The following is a 22,062-nucleotide window of genomic DNA, read 5'->3' on the forward strand; positions in this document are numbered from 1 at the left end:
TATTGTGTTGTAACAAATGACCATAAACACAGTGGCTATAACAACACACATTTATTATACCAGTTTCTGCAGGTCAGGAAATCAGACACAGCTCAACTGGGTCCTCCACTTCATAGTCTCTCGTAAGGTTGCAGTTAGGGTGTCAGCCAGGACTGGGGTCTCATCTGAAAGCTCTACTGGGGAAGGGTTCACTGCCAAACTCATATGGTGGTTGGCAGTTCTTGGAGGGTTACTGGACTGAGGGCCTCACTTCCTAACTGGCTGGAGGCCAACCTTGGTTTTTCCCCAGTATGGCAGCTTACTTTTTTAAAGCTAGTGTGGGGACGAGGGGGTGGGGTGGGGAGAGAGAGAGAGAGAGAGTCTTCTAGTAACACAGAAATTATAATTTTATAAGCAAGAAAACGACATCTCACCATCTGTGCCATATTCTGTTGGTTAGAAGCAATTCACAGATCTCACCTATACTCAAAGGGAGGAGGTTACACAAGGGTGTGATTATCAGAAGCTGGAGACCACTGAGGCCATCTTAGAGCCTGCCTGTAGTGGCTTCTCCATGCTGGAGACGAACATTCACCAGGAAGCTCTGGGAGCCCAGTGGGGATTCTGATGGGCAGAATTCCTAGGATCAATCTCAAGACTATGTATTCAATATTCTACAGATGCTTAAATAGTCACGAAGCACCTACTGAGTGCCAGGCAATAGCAAGACAGTAAGTGAATTGGCATAGAATCCCAGAGACCAAGGTTCTGGCCATGCAACTTCAGGAGAGTCAAAGATTCTGGGCCCCATTTCCTCATCCATCAAGTAGGGATATTAATTACTTGCCACAGTTCTTTCTCAGAGCTGGCTATTGTACTGAGCAAATGAGATCATTTCTATCAGGCTTTCAAAGGTACAAAACAATATGCTGATATAAAATGCTGTTGTGACATTGTAATTAACATTATTATTAAATATATATGTAAGCAAAAAGATTGGGCCAATTCACTCACCCCTCATGTGTTGCCTTCTATAAATATTCAGTGCATTTACAATCCACCTCCTTCAATGAGTTGTGCACACTTTTGTGTATACACGAAATTCTATGAGCTTCACACTCTTATGTATACACATAAATATGTATCTGGAGGGGAGGTTAATATCTTGAATTTTGTGTCCTCTCATTCAGTAAATTCCCCCAACCTAATTGCTCATCAGTTTTCAGGTAAAGCCCTCAAACTCCCCTTGGGGGAAATAAATGATTTGTGTGGGGTATAGAGGATTGCCCGAAAAATCCTCTCATCCGTATAATTTAAAAGAGGATCTTTAGTCTTCTAAAGCTTATCAAGATCTTGAAAATAATGGATGCGTCAAAACCTTGTTCACGAAAATTCTTTTAAACAAATTTGAAGTGATTAAATTGGAGATGCTTTGTTTTTTGGTTTGGGGTTTTTGTTTTGTTTTGTTTTGTTTTTTGAGATGGAGTTTCGCTCTTGTCACCGAGGCTGGAGTGCAGTGCCGTGATCTTGGCTCACTGCAACCTCCACCTCCTGGGTTCAAGCAATTCTGCCTCAGCCTCCCAAGTAGCTGGGATTACAGGCACCTGCCACCACGCCCAGCTAATTTTTGCATTTTTAGTAGAGACGGGGTTTCACCATGTTGGCCAGGCTGGTCTTGAACTTCTGACCTCAGGTGATCCACTCGCCTAGGCCTCCCAAAGTGCTGAGATTACAGGCATGAGCCACCACGCCCAGCTCTGATTTGTTTTTATGGTGAATATTAACAGTGTCTTCATAATAAGATAAGAGCAAATTGTAGTCATCTAATTTTTATTATTTTTTAGTAAGTGATTGGCAGATCTAACAATGATCATATTCTAGGAAAAATGTTAAAAAGAAAGAAAACAAGGCTTAGTGTGTGGTTGTCCAGCAACCTAACTGAGAATCAGAAAAACTCCCTGGGCGTCAAAATAGTTTCCTGGAAAAGAGGACTATTTCTTTCCCCTCAGCTGGCTTTATGATCGTGATCCTACTAACTAGACCATTCAGTCTACCAGCCAATCCATTTCGTCAGACATGGGATTAGGGGAGTGGCCACGCTGCTAAGGAGTAGGACTCACGTGTTTTCTTAAAAACATAGGGCTCGGCCAGGCACAGTGGCTCATGCCTGTAATCCCAGCACTTTGGGAAGCCAAGGTGGGCAGATCACTTGAGGTCCGGAGTTCAAGACCAGCCTGGCCAACATGGTGAAACCCTGTCTCTACAGAAATACAAAAATTAGCCGGTGTGGTGGTATGTGCCTGTAATCTCAGCTACTTGAGAGGCCAAGGCATGAGAATCACTTGAACCCAGGAAGCAGAGGTTGCAGTGAGCTAAGATCTCACCACTGTACTCCAGCCTGGGTGACAGGGCAAGACTCTGTCTCAAAAAAGAAACAACAACAACAACAACAAAAAAAACAGGGCACCCTGCATTTTGGATATGTGTATGCATGCATGTATGAGTGTGGGCTGGTGTGCGCAATTGTGTGTGTTCGAGTGAGTATGTGAGAGTGTGCGCCAGCTCCTCAGAAGCCCAACCCCTTCCAATCATGCGTAAGAGACAAAACAAAAGGCCTTTCAGCAAACGTCCACTTAAACTAACAAAACCACTCTGGTTTGTCCATCTTAAACATTCTAACACTAAAACAGGAGCCCCAAAGGGCCAAAAGTGTCCCAGCACCCACTCACTGTACCCCTGGCATGCATGACCACCTCCTTCTGACCACTCAGGTGGGTTTGGAGATGGCATTTGGGCTACTCTGTTGTTTCTATTTCATTTTGCTTTGGTTTTGTTTTTCACATAACAAAGATTTATTAACCACCCTCTCTGTGACTAGCACTGTTTTAGGCCCTGGACACAAAGCAGTGAACAAAACAGACAAGCCCTACTCTTATGGAGTATATGTGCTAGTGCAGAAAGCAAACTAGTGTATAGACGGCATCATTTCAAAGTGATATGCCGTGAAAATAGTAGAGCAGGTCAAGGGGACAGGGGTGGCGGTGGCCGAGCACACATGTGTGTGAATGTGGGCCCTAACAATGAAGTATCGAGGGAAAAAAACTTCAGGTTCCTTCAAGGACGTGGGAGCAGAATCAGGAAAATGCTACTGGCTACTAATATTAAGATGCTACTTCTTACTCTAGGCTGGTGTGGCCTAGGGAAATCTTCAAGGCCTTCCACAACATCCGTGCAACACCCAAAGCTCTGAAGGCCTTGACGGTGAAGTGCACTGAGACACAGCAGAGGGTGGGTGGAGTAGGGGAGCATGCCTTGGCTGACCAGACTGGGCCGGGGGAGTGACCAGGGTGCCTGGCTCTTCATCGAAGAAGTCAGGCAGAAGGCCACGTGCAGTCAACTCTGAAGAAGCACGAAAAAGTTGGTTCCAATCCAGGCTGGCATTGCTGTTTGAGAGACAGCAGCAGGATTCTCTGTTCAGTGGTGTTTCATTGCAAGTAGCTGGGAGATCTTGATTCTAGGAGGCTCCATTGAGGTTGAAGTAGGATCCAGCCAATGGCTGGGAGCCCAAGGATTAGTCCAGTCCTACAACAATAACTATTTTATAGATGACTGCTGATGTTAATTCAGTGGCCCTAGAAGTGACTACTGTCATTATCCAGTGCCTGATAATGTCAAGACTCACATCTCTGAGATCCTCTTGGCCTTTTCTTCATGCTTGTTGCCTCATGGTTACAAAATGGCTGCTGCAACTCCAGCCACCATGACTGCATTGCAGACAAAAATAGGAGGGGAAGCATCCCTTCCCTTCTTTTCTCTAGTCCTCTAGTCTTACACACTTTGCCTTCTCTTCTTGGTCTAGTATTTGGTCCTAATGCTTCCCCACTGCTTTCTTTTCTGCCCCTGAAATTTGGATCTCATATCTTCTCATATGCGTCTCAGTCCTCCAATTTATTTTAGAGGATCTGGGACCTAGACCCAGAAGTCGGGACACCTTTCTAGCTCCAAATCCCCAAGCCAGTTGGGCTGCCTGCACCTCCATCTGCTCATCTGTCAGAAGTGTTACAATTCCAAGGGCCTTGTAGAGATTTCAGTCATCATGAGTTAGAACCAAACAATGAGCAGGAATGACTTAGAATAGAGTGAGGGGCTGGGGCTTCCCACACGTTTGCCTCTCTCCTAGATGCTAGTGAACCTTACAACAGGAGGCCGCAAGTCCTAATCACATAACCCCTATGGTGATTAAATCTCTCCTATCCGCAGACAAGAATGGACAAGGCAGAAGTCCATGACCCTTTGGGCTTGAGTGTGGCAGAGCTGGTATTTAAACCACCAACCACTTCCCACTTAAGCCTCAAAACCAAATCCATTATGCGTAACCTGCAGATGGCTGAGTCCACAGCATCCATGTGATATCAAACACTTTATTGGCCCCACTCTGGCCCGAAGCCAAGTTAGAAATAACCAAATTAGCCCTGAGGCCTCCCTTAACTTAATTTTTACAGCTCTGCTTTCAGGGTAGTGTTTTTCCTGTGACCTTTCTCTTCTCCCTTGTGTTCCTGACTTTCCCTTGGGGAGCAGGGGGTGGCTGCGAACACAATACAGCAGCCATCACAGGAGCCATTAAAATCTCCTGCAGATCACTGGGTGTCAGAGCTGCTTAGGGCAATTCAGCCCTGAAAGCAGCTTTTATCTAGGCAGCCCCAGCTTGCTGCCCTGTTGATAGGGGCAAGCTCACTCGGAAGTCCCTCTCCAAGAAGGGGTGTCTGCCTTCCGTAGGGAGGGAGATGGGCCTCTGGTCTTTGTTCCATGGGATACTTCAGCATTATCAGGCACTCTGCCTGTCTAGAGAAACTGTGTCTGGAGCAAAGGAAACAACAATGTAACAGTAAAAATGAGATCATGTGTGTGAGCATTTCTAGTAAAAGACAGGGCTGGCGTGATCATTGTTGTTGTTACCACCCCTAACTTCTCATCATACACAAAGAACCACAGAGAAAGCTTTGCCTGAATGAACGGGGTGGGTGTGTATACACAGGCACACATGGGCAGGCGCTCACAGGTGCACATGCAAGCATATGTGCATGTATGTGTATAAGCACACACATGTGTGTACCTGTGCATGCACATACACGCAAATAAATTCAGTCTGAGAAACAAGCTGGAAGAACAGCATGGAAAATTCATCAACTGAAAACAGTTCGTGTTGTAGAAAGAGGAAAGGAGATGTGCCCCTCCTCACTTAGCCCCAGGTTTACTTTGCAATCACTGGCCAATTGCTTAACTTTTCTACATGATTGCATGACTTTTGAGACAAAAGTCACAGTTCTTCTCCCTTCCCTATCTACTGACCTATCGCGGTTGTAAGGAGCTAGGCTTACTGGAGGAGAAATGTACCATAAATTGTCCATTGAAATTGAAGGCCTCAACATTCGCAACCCTGTTCATTCAGAATCATGATACCATCCTTTTATCTGAAGTTAGACTTCCAATACCTTCCACCATCCACCAAATATAAATGCCAAAATATAAATATGTTCCAAAACTGTGATATAAAGATTTTCTGCAGTTAACTGCCCCTTAGCCTGATACATGAAGAGGGGTAGGGCCACTCTCATGCCCTCACCTGATCTTAGAGGTAAAGTAAGATTAAACATGGGTGGACATGCTGCAGTACCAAGAGACACCTGCCAGCAGAGACAGAGTCACTATAAAATATTTATGCCTGAGGCCATTTAGTGAAGAGTCAAATAGCCCTAAACAACTCATTAAGTCTGGGAAGCACTATCAATAAAAGGTTTAATTATACTTAGTGAGCTGTATCGAAAATAGGCAGAGCATAATGAAACGGCAGGTTCTAGACCATGGTCATTGGAGATGTCCCTGAGGTGAAATCTGAAAAAACAAACCTGCAGCCCAGGAAGAGAAATGCAGGTGAGGGCTCTGACCAGATAGATGGCATACAGGGGCTCACCATAGCAAATGAGCTCAAATGATTTCTACATTTAAAAAATGTTTCTAGGATTCTGGGAAGAGGGCAGTGATGGTGGTAACAGCATAGTTTTTTTTTTTTTAATCTTTCCAAATCCCTACATAAGCACAGAACACCCATATATCAAAACTGAAAACCCATGAACAATATTGACAGCAAAATTTGAAGATAAGGCATTCCCCTAAAACTTCAAAATGCAAGTGAGATAGGTCAAAGCACCAACAACCACAAGACCCGCATGGTATCAGCATCTGTACAAGATATAAGACAGGAAAGAAACAGGCCTGAGAAAAGGAGAACCCCTAAATAGCCAAGAGATAGTTGCTAGAAATTACAGAAAGCCAGTCTGAGAGCAGCTTCTGAAAGTGGGAGCGGCTTTGCCCAGTGCAGGGGACCAGGAGTACCACAGTCAGATCTGAAGGGGCTGGAGCAGCCTGGCCAGCAAACGTCATTGCAGGAAAGGGCCCACTTGGAGAAGAAAGTTCTGGGGATAAAATCAATACTGAGTAGGAAAGGGATAATAGAGAATAAATAAATAAGAGAATGTCCAGATAAAAGTGAAGGAAAAAAACAGTCAGAAACCTCAGAAAGCAAACTGCCTTTTTTTTTTTTTTTTTTTTTTTTTTTTTTTTGAGGCAGAGTCTCCCTCTGTCACCCAAGCTGGAGTGCAGTGGCATGATCTGAGCTCGCTGCAACCTCAGCCTCCTGGCTTCAGGTGATTCACCTGCCTCAGCCTCCCAAGTAGCTGGGACATAGGCACCCACCACCATACCTGGCTAATATTTGTATTTTTAGTAGAGACGGTTTTACCACGTTGGCCAGTCTGGTCTCGAACTCCTGACCTCAGCTGATCCACCTGCCTCAGCCTCCCAAAGTGCTGGGATTACAGGCATGAGTCACCACACCTGGCCAAACTGCCATCTTTTTGAACACTGTATTAAAAAAAGGAGTAGAGGGAGTTCTGTGAAATAAAAAATCTCCTGAACCCTAAAAATCCAGGAAAACTAATCTCACATAAAAATACGTAACAGAAGAGCATCAAGATCAAATATCATTCAAAATTAAAATAAGAAAACAAAAACAGGATACAGAGGGCAGAATAACACGCCTACAGAAAGCAAAATCATGCCAGAAAGACGTGCTTATTGGATGAGTCAGAATCTAACCTTCTGTTTTAAAATGAGCTAAAAGACACAAAAACAACAATATAAGACATGAAAAATAACGTAAGTCATTGTAAGAAAAACTCAGAAATGTGGTGCTAGAACTCAGCAAAGAATTTGCAATAAAAGAAAAACTATTTTCAAAAATGAAGGCTAATCTATTAAGGGAAGGAACAAAAAGCCAATAAATACAACAGTTTATGCCTTATAAGAAATAGAAGTTAAAAAGAGGAAATTTTTTAAAATGAAAAAGATGACACACATCAAAGACTCTATTTTCTTGTTATATAAAGTGTTGCTGTCAAAAACTCTGATAATTTTAAATTTCCTTCTCTAATAAGTCATTTGCTATTTTGCTTAGGTGCCCAAAGTATTTTTTTCTTTTTATTTTAAAGTCCGGCAATTTTACTGGAATATACATGAAGATCCAACATAGAAATAATTGAAAGACCTGATGAAGAAAACCGAATAACTAGAACAAAACAAAATACTTAAAAGTATAACTCCAGGAAAATATCCTTATTGAAGCCACTTGTTAAAAGAGCACACTGTATACCTAAGAATATTAACCCAGAAGGAGCGGTACCAATGTGTATTCTAGTAAAATTGCTGGACTTTAAATAGAAAGAAAAAAATTACTTTGGACACCTAAGCAAAATAGCAAGTGACTTATTAGAGAAGGAAATTTAAAATTATCAGTTTTTGACAGCAACACTTTATATAACAAGAAAATGAGTAGCATCTTTAAGATACTCTAGGGAAAAATATATTATCAACACTCAAATAATTCAAGGAATATTTCTCCAGTGACCCCTCTCTAAGGAATTTACTTTAAAACAAGCTTCGGACAACGAAAATGACTACAGAAATAGCAACATAATGACTGATGTGAGCAATAAATATAAATACTTACAGAACTATGACGAAGTAAGGGATAAAGAGGAAAGAGAAGCATATGTAATGGCTATCTGCCTGGGGCAGCTATGTGTAGTACAGTACACAAAATCACAGGAGAACGGAAAGAACATATACAAAAAAAAGTTGAATGCTCTCAATTTTTATATTAATAATGGTGGTAGTAGTAAAGATTGTGACTCTAATACTGTGTGTAAGGAGAGGTAAAGTAAATGAATAATTACAATATATTCTAATTCAACTATCACATGTGTTTCTGAGAGACATGGTTCTCAGTGTGAAAAAAGAAATGCAGATATGATATAGACGAGGTTAAATAAAAAGTCCTGTCGTCCTGAATTTGAGTCGGAAATATCAATATGAACTCATGATGTACCTTGTCATATACATATGTATGTGTATTTCATATAGATGTATGTTTATACTGATATACATATATGCATGCACATATATATTTCCTAGCTCTGTTCACTCAAAAAAATAGACAATCACCAACCCAGTAGCAAAAAGCTTCCATAGCACCCAGAATATGTACTTAAAATACTTTTTCCCACTAAGAGAAATCAGGGCTTTTGAGGAAACGGTTGATTCCAGGTCTAGAGAAGAAGTATTTTGTCATATCATATAGCAAAGAAGCTTTAAAAGTCTACTAGCGTCATGTCAAAAGGACCTGGGAGGCTACCACTGACCAAAGACGTGATCATTTGAGCTTTCAGAGGATAGTAATTGTGATTAATTAAAACTCAAAAATATGTTTAAATTCATGGATTCATAATAATGTACAAACAGTTAATTGGCCAGCTTCAGAGGATGGTAGAGAACCAATTCAGTATCTTGAAATGTATACATAAGGAGAAATAATTCAGCATTTATTCTGCATTTTCTACATGAACCATATTACTCAGTAACCCAAATAGTAGATTGGGGGAACATCTTTTTATAAATATATTCCAACTAATGTATGAGGAAAGAGGTAAATAAGTAGAATAACATTATTTTGCAACTTGCAATAAATAAATGGTTCTAAGCATTGAGCTTTGTTTGATAAGTGCTAACATGAAAAAAGAGAGCAATAATCAGACACAAAGTATCTCCTGATGAAAGAACATGACCTGTAGTCTTGCAAAAGGATCTAGTTGGCAATTTGCAGGACAGAGAACATGTTGAACTGCCCCGTGGAGAAGGAGTCAGCAAAATTCAGAATCTGGGAAATGCTGCAGTCAAATAGCCCAGTTTCTTCAAAAAGAGAAAATATGGAGGCCAGGCATGGTGGCTTTTGCCTGTAATGACAGCACTTTGGGAGGCCATGGATCACTTGAGCCCATGAGTTCAAGACCAGCCTGGGTAATATAGTGAGACCTCATCTCTACAGAAAATTTAAAATTTAGCTGAGCATGGTGGCATGTGCCTGTGGTCCCAGCTACTCTGGAGTCTGAGGTGGTAGGATCGCTTGAGCCCAGGAGATGGAGGTTGCAGTGAGCCAAGATCATGCTACTGTACTCCAGCCTCGGTGATAGAGCAAGACTATGTCTCAAAAAGAAATGGATGAATTATTATATTTGCCTGGATTTTGGTCATGATTTTTATTTACTGGGACCTAGGGTGCCCATCAAAATGGCTCTGTATGCCACAGCATCCATGGCATTTAGTTCGGTCAGTGGATGTGGATGAAATTCAATGCTATGGATCTGAATAAAAATTGTACAAATGATCCACATGAAGCATTGAGCGCTCTTCCGTGGTACAATACACACAGGCCTCCAAACTGAGGCAGATCCTTACTGTTGTGATTAATAGTGACGATCGAGAACTTACTTTCCTTTGTATTATGCTTTATTTCTTTGCATTGAATTCAGCAGATGAGATTGTTTAGCAACAGTAATAAAACCAGGACAATCATTGTCTAGCCTATTTTTTTTTAGCGATGTACTGTTTATTACTAATTGATTTGTTTCTTCTTGGAGGGTGCTACAATGTGCTTAAAATGAAACCCAGTGCTTAATAGACTTTTCTGTACTCAACTGTCTATAACCAATCAGTATTTTGATATTTGTGGGTTCTTTATACAGTTTAGATATGAATGAGTATTAAACTATGTTTCCAGTATGGGGTATGTGTAAGAATGAGATAAGGCAGTTCTTTTTTTTTTCTTTCATAAATGAGTATTAATAAAATAGGTTTGTTTGTTTGAGAGACGAGGAAAGAGGCAGGTGACGTCCCTCCTCTGCCCCCCATCCCAGATCCCCCCTGGGGACCATTTGATCATCCTACAGCTCCATAGGGCTTCAGAGACCAAGGCAGACCCTCAGTAGGGGAGTTATGGGGACCTTTAGATTGTCTGCTCAGCATCAAGCCAGCCTCACTGCTAGTCTCACTGTGACCTTGATCTTCTCTCCAAAAACTGGGATTTTTGTCCTGTTGCTTATGACACAGTCTCTCTCTGCTTCCTGACCTTGTAAACACTCCAGTTACTAAGTTTCCCTTATGACACTGCCTTGCTCCCATGTCCTCTCTGGGGACCACAGCCTCAACCTGAGCACCTTCTCTCATTGGCTGACACCTTTGATCCTGCACAGCCCATGCTCCACTAGGCTAAGCGACTGCAGGGGCCACTGCAGGACTTTCTGGGATGGAGGGTCCACTCACCTCAGTATAGTGACCATACTCTCACCTGTCCCCTCATAGTGGCCTGCCTACTCTTTGGGCCTAAGCAACCTTCATATGGTCTGTCCTGGCTAGAACTGAGCCCCAGGCTCAGGGATTTCAAAAGAAAAAAAAAAAAACACTCAAAAGTGTTCCCTAGAGATTTCCTGGGGAGCTGAGCCCCTTTTCAAGCCTTGAACTTGGACTCAGAAGATCTACATTTAGTTCCTGGCTAGACCAGTTATCTACTTCATATGCTGCAGACCAGCCACTCAACTCCTCTGAACTTAAATGTCCTGATTTTTGAAGGGAACACTGTAACTCCACTCACAGCACTACAAAGTTGCAGCAAGCATAACGGCATTTCCTGCATGTGTGAAAGCGCAGTGACTGGCCTATATTAGGTGCACAGTAAACACTGAGAGGTTTTCACCCCATTCGTGAGTGGAGATTACCTCTCAGGTGCCTGAGGTGCAGCCTCCCACCCCAACTCCTTACCCAGGAAGAAGGACAAAACAAGTCAGGAAGCACACAGCTTCTACCTGGGGATCAAGGCTCACCTTGACTCCTCCTATCCCCTGGAACCACTCTTGCTAACTCTCTTGCCTCTCTGGTTTTAGACCTGCTCACTTTGATCCACAAAGTTGTGCCCATTGCCTTCCACTTCAGCAACACTTTTGAAAATCAACCTAGCATCTGCCTGTCTTCTCATGGTTCTGACTCAACCTGTCTTAGCGTAGAGCTGATCTCATGTCTACCCTACCTGAAGTACCTGCCAGATTCTTCCTGCTTGAAGCAAGAGCCTACCCCTTGGGCAAGGATGTGGAAATAATTAGAGTCTGTCCCCAGCAAGCCTCAGTCCAGTGCACAGCTAAGAGAGGTCAATAGTGTATGGAGCAGCTTCAGAGAGACACTATAGATAAAACAGAATAACAAGAGTCCCCTTATGCAAAGTCACAGGTACCCACAGCTCTGGTGGGTCAATCATGAAAATCAGACTCTGGTATTAAGTAAGGTTCTGAAAAAGACAAGGTGGATCCGGGACTTATGTAGGGACAATCTGACAAGGCTTGGAAGTCTTCAAGGCAGAAATCTGGGAAGGGTTTAATCACCCCAAAAGGACCCTTGGACCGAGAAGGAGGAACCCTCAATTTTGGTTCCTTCTCCAATACTGATAGGCTCAGAAAAGTCACTTCTCCCTAAAATGCTGTTTCTCCACCTGGACAATGAGGTGCAGAAGACTAATGTACAAGTCTCATCGAGTATTAGATTCTCTTCAGAATGCTTTTTAAATGTTTCAAGTATTGCCTTCTCATCCCCACCCAGGATCTACTAAATTTGAATCTCCAAGTCCCTAGAATCTGTATGTGAAAGGTCCTCAGGTGGTTTGGAAAACACTGAATTCAGAGATCGCCAAGGTCCCACTGTGCTGTGACATTCTCTGATGACTACAGGATTGCAGACAGTATGAACAAAGGGAACCAGCAGATGAAGCTGGAGCAGCCCACACATGAGAAGCAGGACAGCCCTCGCACAATGAGCAATACACTCAGAAACTCCACACCCCCAGAGGCAGTGCTGGTGGGAATCATAAATTGATTCCAAGCAACTCTGGGCAGATTTATGAGGGTCAGAGCCATCCAAGGCAGCGAGGACCACCATGCCTTGAAGGCTGCTGGGAGCAACAGAATTCTGGCAAGATAAATCATGGGTCTGTCACAGGATGGCAAATCCTCTCTTCCCACGGAATCCACTTTAGAAAGCGTTCCCTCTCTAGGCCCATCCATCTGAAATCACTGAAAATCAAAACAAAATTTTGTGTATGGAAACCACTGGAGACTAATGTATGTCCACTGAATTGGGAAAGTACAGGTCCCTTTTATTGAGAAATGACCCTGGAGTCCCTCCTTTATGAAATGGAGGACATAAATTTTGAGATTGGATATCTGCTTCCCACAGTGAAAACTTGAATGCAAAGTTACACACGTTTTAAACTGTAGTCATTGTGCATCTCTAATGCTGAATGTTGTACTAAGCACTTTGCCTAGGTCATCGTCTAATTCTCACAGAAAGTCTAGGTGGTATGTCTTACAGTCTCAAATTGTTCACATTTTAAAAACTGAGGCTTAGAGAGGTTGTACAATCTACCTTATGTCTCACAGCTGGCCAGCAGAGACATCCAGAATGAGAACACAGCCTATCTGAATCCAAAGCCTAAGCCCTTCTTCCTCCCTCACCAGATGTCTCACCTTGCCAGAGGTAGAAGCCCAGCATCTCTGGGAATATTTCAGAACCCTCAGAATAAACTAACCTAGGCTGAAGTGGTTCCCACTGAAGGTGAGATGCTCAGGTAGTGTGCCAAGCCCATACCTTTAGATGTCTTCCCTAGCACTCTATTGAGAAGAATATACACACACACACACACACACACACACACACACACACACACACATATGTATTCACATATATATATAGAGAGAGAGAGAATATGTATTCATATATGTATTAGTCCATTCTCATGCTGCTAATAAAGACATGCCTGAGACTGGCTAATTTATAAAGGAAAGAGGTTTAACTGACTCACAGTTCAGCATGGCTGGAGAGGCCTCAGGAAACTTACACTTATGGCAGAAGGGGAAGCAAACATGTTCTTCACATGATGGCAGGAAGGAGAAGAATGAGTGCCCAGTGAAGGGGGAAGCCCCTTACAAAGCCATCGGATCTTGTGAGAACTAACTCACTATCATGAGAACAGGATGGGGAAAACTTACCCCATGATTCAATTATCTCCATCTGGTCCCTCCCATGACACATGGGAATTATGGGAACTACAATTCAAGATGAGATTTCGGTGGGGACACAGCCAAACCACAGCTATCTACCTATCTATTTATCTATCTATCATCTATCTATCTATCTATCTATCTATCTATCTATCTAATATAGATATATGTATTCTTTCATTTTCAGGGTTGAATTAACTAAATAAACTGCCACGCTTCTGCCCTGTGATTGATAAGGCCACCCCCACACCCAGGCTGCTTGCTATAAGGAAAGCCTGGGTCTGCAGAACAGGTTTCAAGGAACTATAGATAAGGAGAGGAGTGGATTTCACAACTTCTTTTCTGAGGTTTTATTTTTCTCCCTGCCCCCATCCCTCCTCCCCAACCCACTGACTTTAAATTCCCAGGTGCTGTTGGCACGGGATCCATATTCACAGAAACTCCCCTGGCCACATGTCCTGCTGTCCAGGACAGCACCAGCCTTGGGTACAGGCAGGAGTCAAGGACACACTCACATGTTTAGAGTTTGGGACTTAGCAGCGAAATTTCCTACCCCCTTGCTTCTTTTAATATGCCAATCCAGCCTCTTTTACAGACAAAGGAACTAGATCAAGATCCCCTAATCAATAAATGATGAAGCTGCCCCCAAACCCTGGCGTTCATGCTGATTTCAAAGCCTGTGTTTTTTCCACATCACCCCTCGTGTGGTGACGTAGCACAGCCCACGTATATATTTTGGGCACAGGAGTGAGTAAAAGGGCAGCTGGTCAAACTAGCTCTGCCAAAAATGCATTCTATAAAGAGTCTGAATTAGCAGGTTTGCCCTCTTTATAATAAAAATAGAGGATGGGCATGGTGATTCATGCCCATAATCCCAGTATTTTGGGAGGCTGAGGCAGGAGGATCGCTTGAGCTCAGGACTTCAAGACTGCAGTGAGCTATGATTGTGTCTCTGCACTCCAGCCTGGGTGACAGAGTGAGACCCCCATCTCAACAAAAAGTTTTAAAAATTAGCTGGGCTTGGTGGGGTAGGTCTGTAGTCCCAGCTACTCAGGAGGCTGAGGCAGGAAGATTGTTTCAGCCCAGAAATTCGAGGCTGCAGGGAGCCATGATTGCACCACTACCCTCAGCCTGAGCAAGAGTGAGACCCTGTGTCTAAAAAAAAAAAAAAAAAAAATCAGAAAACTAACAATCAGCCATTCACACCCAAAGTGAATGGCTCCATTACCTTCTAGCCCCTGAAATGACCATCCTGAAACCAAATAGAAATAAACATCTTCCTTTGCAAAAAAAATAAAAATAAAAAATAAATAAATAAATAAATAAATGAAGCCCAGAAAAGTGTTGAGGACTCCGTGTTGAGTAGCATATGCATAGAACCCCACCCAGAACTTCCACCTCCCAGCCTCTGGGCCAGGGCAGCATGACAAAAACCCACGACAACTGGCCCAGTTTTCAGATTAGCAACCCTGCCCATGGCAGTCTCAATCTATTGCTTATAATCGGCAACCCAAGTTAACCTTTCACATTTACATAATTAAATTAGTGCAGTCTTCAAAATGTTTTCACTTTAATGTCTTAGCAAAATTATGCACGCCCAAATTAATGTTTCCATCATTTTCCTTAGACTAGAACTTAATCTCTCTTTCAAGGGAATTTCTGCAATCTTACAAGATTTTTGTATTTTAAGTAAAAGTAGTTTATCAACAACACCTTTTTAAAAGTTTTTATAGGTTGTAAAAATGTTAGAATTTTGGCCAACATGAGATCTGACAACTCCCCAAGGTTTGGTCTGGCTCAAAGATAGAAAGTTTGAAAGGAAATGGCCCGCGGCGGGTGGGGGGGTGCAGTTTGCGCTGAGTGTTCCTGTGTTGCCCCCAGAAGGCCACCTAGGGACATTGGGTGGGACACAGAACACCAGGAAGTGGGTGAGGGGGTGCTGGGAAAAGGAGTAGCATGCACCAAAGACAAATTTGACCTGTTTTTCCATTTTTTATACACTGTTGCTTGGAGAGCCTGAAAGCTGCTTTCGTTGCATTTCCAAATGCAAGCTGGTTTTAATAAGGAGCCTGAGCCCTGCCTTGCTGCAGGTCTGTTAGGGAGCGTCTGACAGGCAGGCCAAGCCATGGCCAGGGAGTGCAGGGCTTCCTGCTCCCACCACCAGCCTGGGTCCCTGGGCCAATGTAGCATCACTGAGCTTTCAATTCTCTTTTTCAATTGTCTCCAAGCTAAGAGGCTCCTATAGGCAATGCTGAGCCTTTGGGAGCAGGTTAGTTGCAGTCAACAATAGCACAGATTGAGCACCTGTTGTTTGCCCAGCACCGTGCTAGGCTCGGTGAGAGACTGGGAGAGGACCCAGCTACTGCCCACGCCTGTCCCACCTGCAGGGGCCTTCTCCCCTTCCTGGAACTCCCCTAGCGCAGTGTTGGCTGGGCCCTCCTGTGGCTTGCTATTCTTGCTGTCCTGGCCTCCCTTTGGGTCTCTCATAGTAGCCTGTAAGCTTCTTAAGGCCAGGGTCCATCTTAAGTCTGCCCCATCTTTGTCTCTGACTCAGGGTCTGGCACATAGTAGGCTTTCTATGGAAGCTTCCAGTTTGATGGCTGATTGGTGTTTCTTGCCCTGACCTTGGTGCCATCTTGGATGGAGGGTTTAGGGCCATGGAGCAGATATCTCAGAGGCCACCCAGGGAGGCCCCTGGAGGAGGGAGGGCCTGGCCACATGAGTGACTGCCTCTCCTCTTGTGCCACAGTTCATTGGCTGTTCACCACCTGTGGGGCCAGCGGGCCCCATGGCCCCACCCAGGCACAGTGCAACAACGCCTACCAGAACTCCAACCTGAGCGTGGAGGTGGGGAGCGAGGGCCCCCTGAAAGGCATCCAGATCTGGAAGGTGCCAGCCACCGACACCTACAGGTGCGTATGGAAGAGGGGGAGGGGAGGGGCAGACCACCCCTCCCGAAGAAGCCTGGAGTCTTGCCTATGGGTGCATGTTCCTGGGGTGCCCAGGCATGTCAAGGTTCAAAGGCCACAGACTCAGGCCCATAGGGGGTATAAAGGTTGGAGATGGGGAGATTTAGGAGAGTGAAATATGGCAACAAAAGAAGATGTGTCCTTTGTCCTCAAGAAACTCACAGGCTGTTCGTAGAGGTGATATGCATGCATGAGCTAGCTTCAGAATTATTGCTAATAAGGATAATTATGGTGGCCTGTTCATTGAATATTGCTTAATGCTCTTCAAATGAGGCATGCATGTAAAATGTTTGGGAAACAGAAGCACAATGCACCTGAAAGCTGATGCTCTTATCCTTGCGCCTCCTTTCCTGGGCCTTCACTGTTGGTAAGAGAGCAAACTGTTCTGGAACGTTCCTCCCAGCCCCAACCCTACCCCAGCTCCCAGTATTCCCTTAGAGCAGAGCCAGGCTGGAACGAGATCCAGCTCCACTTGGCTACTTTGAGGCCATGGCATTGAATGAAGCTAACGGTAAGACTGGAGGGCTGGTGGAGAACCTGATTGCAAGACCCCCTCCTGGAGCATCTGGTTCTGCACGTCTGGAGTGGGGGCTGAGAACTGACATTTCTAACAAGTTCTCAGGTGGTGTCAATGCAGCCTTTTAGAACCTCTGAGCTCAATCAAGTCTTGGACTTAAATAAACCTGGGTGGCCCCCAAACGAGCTCTATGACTAGGCAAGGCCAGTGCTGCCATCCTCGTTTTACAAATGAGGACACTGAGGCTCAGAGAGTCAGGAGCCTCCCCACAGTTACACATCCAGAAGCAGCCTCCACCTCCAGAGTTCTGGGGCAGGGCCTCATGGGGCTACTCCATGGAGCATGGCAGGGCAGGTTAAAAGGAAAGCAAAACCACTATGCCTTGTGGGAGCAACGTCCCCCAGGGCTGAAACAATAGGAGATGAGCTCGCCTCCCCTTCCCGCAGCCTCCGGGATCCACCACATCTTGGGCCTCCTGGGAAGGAGAGGGACTTCTCAAGTTGCCCTGTTTTCTCTCTCCAGGTTAACATTTCCTGTGGCAGCCCCATCCCTGGGGCCTCAGGGTAAATGTGTTATGGGGACAGCCCTAAGTGCTTTTTAAATGGCACTCCAGGCAGAAATGCTATAACAAGATTTGGCTACAATCAGATTAGCTGCTACAGTGTCCACACACCCCCAGTAAATATCCCGGAAGACACCAGACCACCCCGGCCCTGCTACACCAAGCAAGCCAGACCTCCCCTTCCTGCTGAGCCAAGCCTCCATGGGGCCCAGGGCGGGGAGGAAAGGACTCCTGGAGAGGAGGAGAGGAATGCTTGCTAAGGACCCACAGGTGTTGCTCCTGTATGAGCATAGGGTGGGTAGCATTATTATTGGTGTTCCCATGTTTCCAAGCGAGAACTCTGGAGTCGGAGGAGCTTAGCAACACATGTAAGGCTGCACAATCAGTGATGCAGCTGGGATTCAAACCCAGGGTTCTCTGGCTCAAAGTCTGTGTTGTTTCTACTAAAGCCCATGCCTGGACTCTGGGAGGCATGCAGATGGCAGAAGGGACAGGAAAGGAAGGAGGGCATAGGAATCACCCACCACCCACCTCCTGGAAGCCTCTGGAAATGAGAGGCTATGAGAGGGGCCCAGCCTCCTGAAGGGATATTGGGCAACACACCCCGTATACAAAAAGCAATATGAAGGAGAAAGCAGAGGCGCTGGGAGGCGCACAGGAAACCCAACAGTAAGCCCCCAGTGGAGCCCATTGTCCTACCCCTGCCCAGGGCAACTCCAATGCCAGCTTGGCCAGAATTCCCCTGCTCCCTGTCCCACAGAGGGGGACAAACTCTCAGGAGATCCCTTGCATGGGGATTCTCTTGGGCTGTGTTCCCCCGAGACAGTGTGAATCAAGCTCACTTCCAAACTTGCACAGGTCAGCTAATCTCTTGAGACTCTGTTTTCCCATCTGTAAGTGGTAGGGGCTGTAAAGGTGACATATAGTGCCTGGCACAATGCTTACACGTGGTGGGTGCTCCCTGGCCCATGGGCGGAGAAATCAGCTGAAGCAATGCTGCTATGCAGCAGCAGGCAGCAGGCAGGCAGCGTTTCCAAGAACACGCCGACCCCATACGCGGTAGTTTCTGACTTTTCCTGTCTCCAAAGACTTTTCTCTGACTTCCTCAGATGAGCCCTGTATTCTGAAAAATTTGGACTGCCAGATGAACTACACTTATTAAATAATAATTAATTCATTTTCCCATTTATTATTAATCACAGCCATATCTAAGTCGAGTCAGGTTTCTGATCTGCATGAAGTGCCACATTATTTCCACAGTGCATTCATAGAATCCCAGCCAAAATCAGAAAGCTGTCTCCACTCATCTCTTTGAAATATTGAGACTGAGGCCAGCTCCGGGCCCCAGCACTGTCTGGCGATTTTGCCTCTGTTGAAGCAGGACATTTCGAAGTGTCCAAATTAGTAAAGGAGGCATTTTGGTCTGGCCTAAGATAGGACCATATCAAAATGGAAGAACCAAAACCAAAAGCCGCTCAGTTGGGGTTTTTGTCACTGCTGTTTTTGAGACAGAGTCGCGCTCTGTTGCCCAGGCTGGAGTGCAGTGGTGCCACCTCAGCTCACTGCAACTTCCGCCTCCCAGGTTCAAGCAATTCCCCTGCCTCAGCCTCTTGAGTGGCTGCAATTACAGGCATGAGCTAATTTTTGTATTTTTAGTAGAGACGGGGTTTCACCATGTTGGCCAGGCTGGTCTCTAACTCCTGGCCTCAAGTGATCCTCCTGCCTTGACCTCCCAAAGTGCTGGGATTATAGATGTGAGCCACCACACCCGGCCAGTCACTGTTGTTTTTGAATACTTGTATTTTAACCAAATAAAGGCTCTAACAGATATTCCTGACCCTCACCTCCTCCTTGGCCTTGGAAGAGACTCAGGTCTTAGGTGACCTGAGTCTACTGGTCACATAACTTAGTAATCTAAGAAGCAGACGGTTAATGATTTGATTTTTAGACCACTTCAAAATGTCCCCAAGTCAGAATATGACTGAGAAGTCAGCACCCTTTCTCTGAAAGACTTTTTCTCCATAGTAATTATTACTATTTAATAAGTGCAGTTCATCTGTTGAAAAAAACACAAGATGCACCAGAGGACGTGAGAAAAAGGTGCTTGGAAACAGAAAGGTGGGAGCCGAGCCCTAACGAACCCACCCATCCTGGAGGCATGGCTGCCACCGAGGCCTGGCACTGGGACGGCTCCACTGACTTCTCTGCCCGCTGCTGGGGAGGTGAAGGGAAGGGAGCGAATGCTACCAAGCCCCAACTTCATGCCAAGGGGGGGCCACCATTGCCTGGGGCCTCCTCCAGGATGTACACAGTTGGAAACACCCCCACTCTTAGCTGCTAACTTATCCTGGGCCCACCTCCCACCCTCTACAGCTTTGCCCACTCCACAAAGGAAGAGGCCCAGAAAGAGGGAGAGGAAGGGGGTGCGGGGCAGGCAGGAGGAGACAGCAGGCTGGCATGGGGGCTTGGGTGCAACCCTGGAACCCCCGTCTCCTCCACCCACCATGTCCTGCCTTCCCTGCCCTGGACTTACCACTTCCTCTGAGAGCTGATGCAGTCTGTGTGTCCAGGTTCCTGGGCTTCATTCTCCCCCTGCTCTGCAGATCTCAGTGACCCATAGTAAGCACCAATTAGGATGCTGTGCCTCACACCAAGTGTGCAAAGGTGATGAAGATCCAGCCCTGCCCCAGAGGCACTGCTGCCAATGGTGGTGGTGATGTATGCACAGGCATCTCCGTGGGGTGTAGGGAGAACTACAGTGGAGGTTTCTACAAGGCGCTGCCGCGGAGGCCGGGGGGAAGGCGCTGCGGCGGAGGCCGGGGGGGAGGCGCTGCGGCGGAGGCCGGGGGGAAGGCGCTGCCGTGGAGGCCAGGGGAAAGGCGCTGCACTCAGCTGAGCTTCTGAATGGCTTCTGCCAGGAGATGGGCACCTGGGTTAAGTTCGAAGGCCCTAAGCATTGTCTACAAAAAAGCGGGTGGCCAGAGCCTGCGGTGAGCACAAGAAGTCGGTACTGCCGATGAGAAGTCGGGCAAGGCTGGCCTCGGGGAGCCGAGGCTGGAGGCAGCAGGGCCAGGTCCTGGGGCTCCAGTGTTACCCCCCAAATGCCTCTCGCTCCCCCTGGTGACAGCATGAGGGTGGAAGTGAGAGAAACGGCCTGGAGGTGGGGAGAGCAGTTGGAAGGGAGTCACTGTCACTCAGGCCAGGGTCAAAAGGACTGAGCCAGGACAGGGGAAAGATAGCAGGGGAGGGTCAGGTGCAGGGGACAGGCCCAGAGGTGCTCAGGAGGTGGGATCAGCGTTAAGTTGAGGACTGAGTGAATGTGGGGTCGGGTGCAACGCTGGGACTACATCCACGCTCTGGCATGGACTGAGGAAGTGAGGACAAGGAGCGCAGCCACTCTCCCACGAGCTTGGCTGAGAACAGGCAAGGCCAGGGCAGCAGCAAGAGGGGCCCTGATCAGGAGGCCTCTGGGCCGTGGTGCTGAGTAACCATGGTGTCTAGAGGGTGGGTGGCTGGAGCGGATGGGAGAGTGGGAGGCCACTGCAGTGCCATGAGAAGAACGTGGATTATGGGGTTTGTGCTGGGGAGGGGGACAGCATCCTCATGTTGTCACAAAATGGAGACAGATGATGGCACAGCCCAGCTCTGAGAGGGCTGTTGGGGCACTCAGTGAGAGCCCACGGGTGGCCTGCCACAGGCAGAGGTGCCAGCACTCAGCCCAGCCCGCCCCCTCTCTCTCCCTGACTTCTTTCCTCCTTCATCCCTCTCTCCCCTTCCAGCCTGCCTGCCTTCCTACCTGTCTAGGACCAGCATCCTTCTCAGCCCGCAGTCCTGCCCCCATCTCCTCCCCACCCACTGCCATACACACACAGATCGTATATAACACCATTTGTCAAGCATGGCCCATAGCTCCCGAAGGCAGTCGTCACACAGCTCACCTGCTCTTCAGACATAATGGACAAGAGGCCCCACGTCCCAGCTGGAGCCAGCTGACCTTGGGCCACAGCTGTTCCTGATGGTCTCTATCAATGACACTCATTTCCTCACCTGGGGCACCAGCGTGTGCAGCCAGACAACGCCATCATTCAACTCCACAAATAGCCATGAAGCCCTACTATGTGCAGGGCACTGAGCCATGGAGCCCCAACTGTGTGCAAGGCACTGAGCCATAGAGCCCTTACTATGTGCAGGGCACTGAGCTATGGAGCCCCTACTGTGTGCAGGGCACTCAGCCATAAAGCCCCTAGTGTGCAGGGCACTGAGCCATGGAGCCCTGCTGTGTGCAGGGCATTGAGCCATAAAGCCCCTACTTTATGCAGGGCACTGAGCCATGGAGCCCCTACTATGTGCAGGGCACTGAGTCATAAAGCCCCTACTGTGTGCAGGGCACTGAGCAATGGAGCCTCTACTATGTGCAGGGCACGGAGCCATGGAGCCCCTACTGTGTGCAGGGCACTGAGCCATGGAGCTCTGCTGTGTGCAGAGCATTGAGCCATAAAGCCCCTACTGTGTGCAGGGCACTGAGCCATGGAGCCCCTACTA

At 46.4% G+C, this 22,062-nt stretch overlaps 1 protein-coding gene across 1 annotated transcript in view; it reads left to right on the top strand.

Moving 5' to 3' along the window:
* Window positions 1-22,062, top strand: part of ALK (ALK receptor tyrosine kinase) — a 732,337-nt gene that overhangs the window by 657,814 nt on the left and 52,461 nt on the right. The window contains exon 12 of the mRNA XM_003827145.4: window positions 16,222-16,384. Within this exon, the coding sequence (XP_003827193.2) occupies window positions 16,222-16,384 (163 nt within the window). The remainder of the gene's footprint in view (window positions 1-16,221; window positions 16,385-22,062) is intronic.

This window comes from Pan paniscus, chromosome 12 (genome assembly GCF_029289425.2).
Source record: "Pan paniscus chromosome 12, NHGRI_mPanPan1-v2.0_pri, whole genome shotgun sequence".
NCBI lineage: Eukaryota > Metazoa > Chordata > Mammalia > Primates > Hominidae > Pan > Pan paniscus.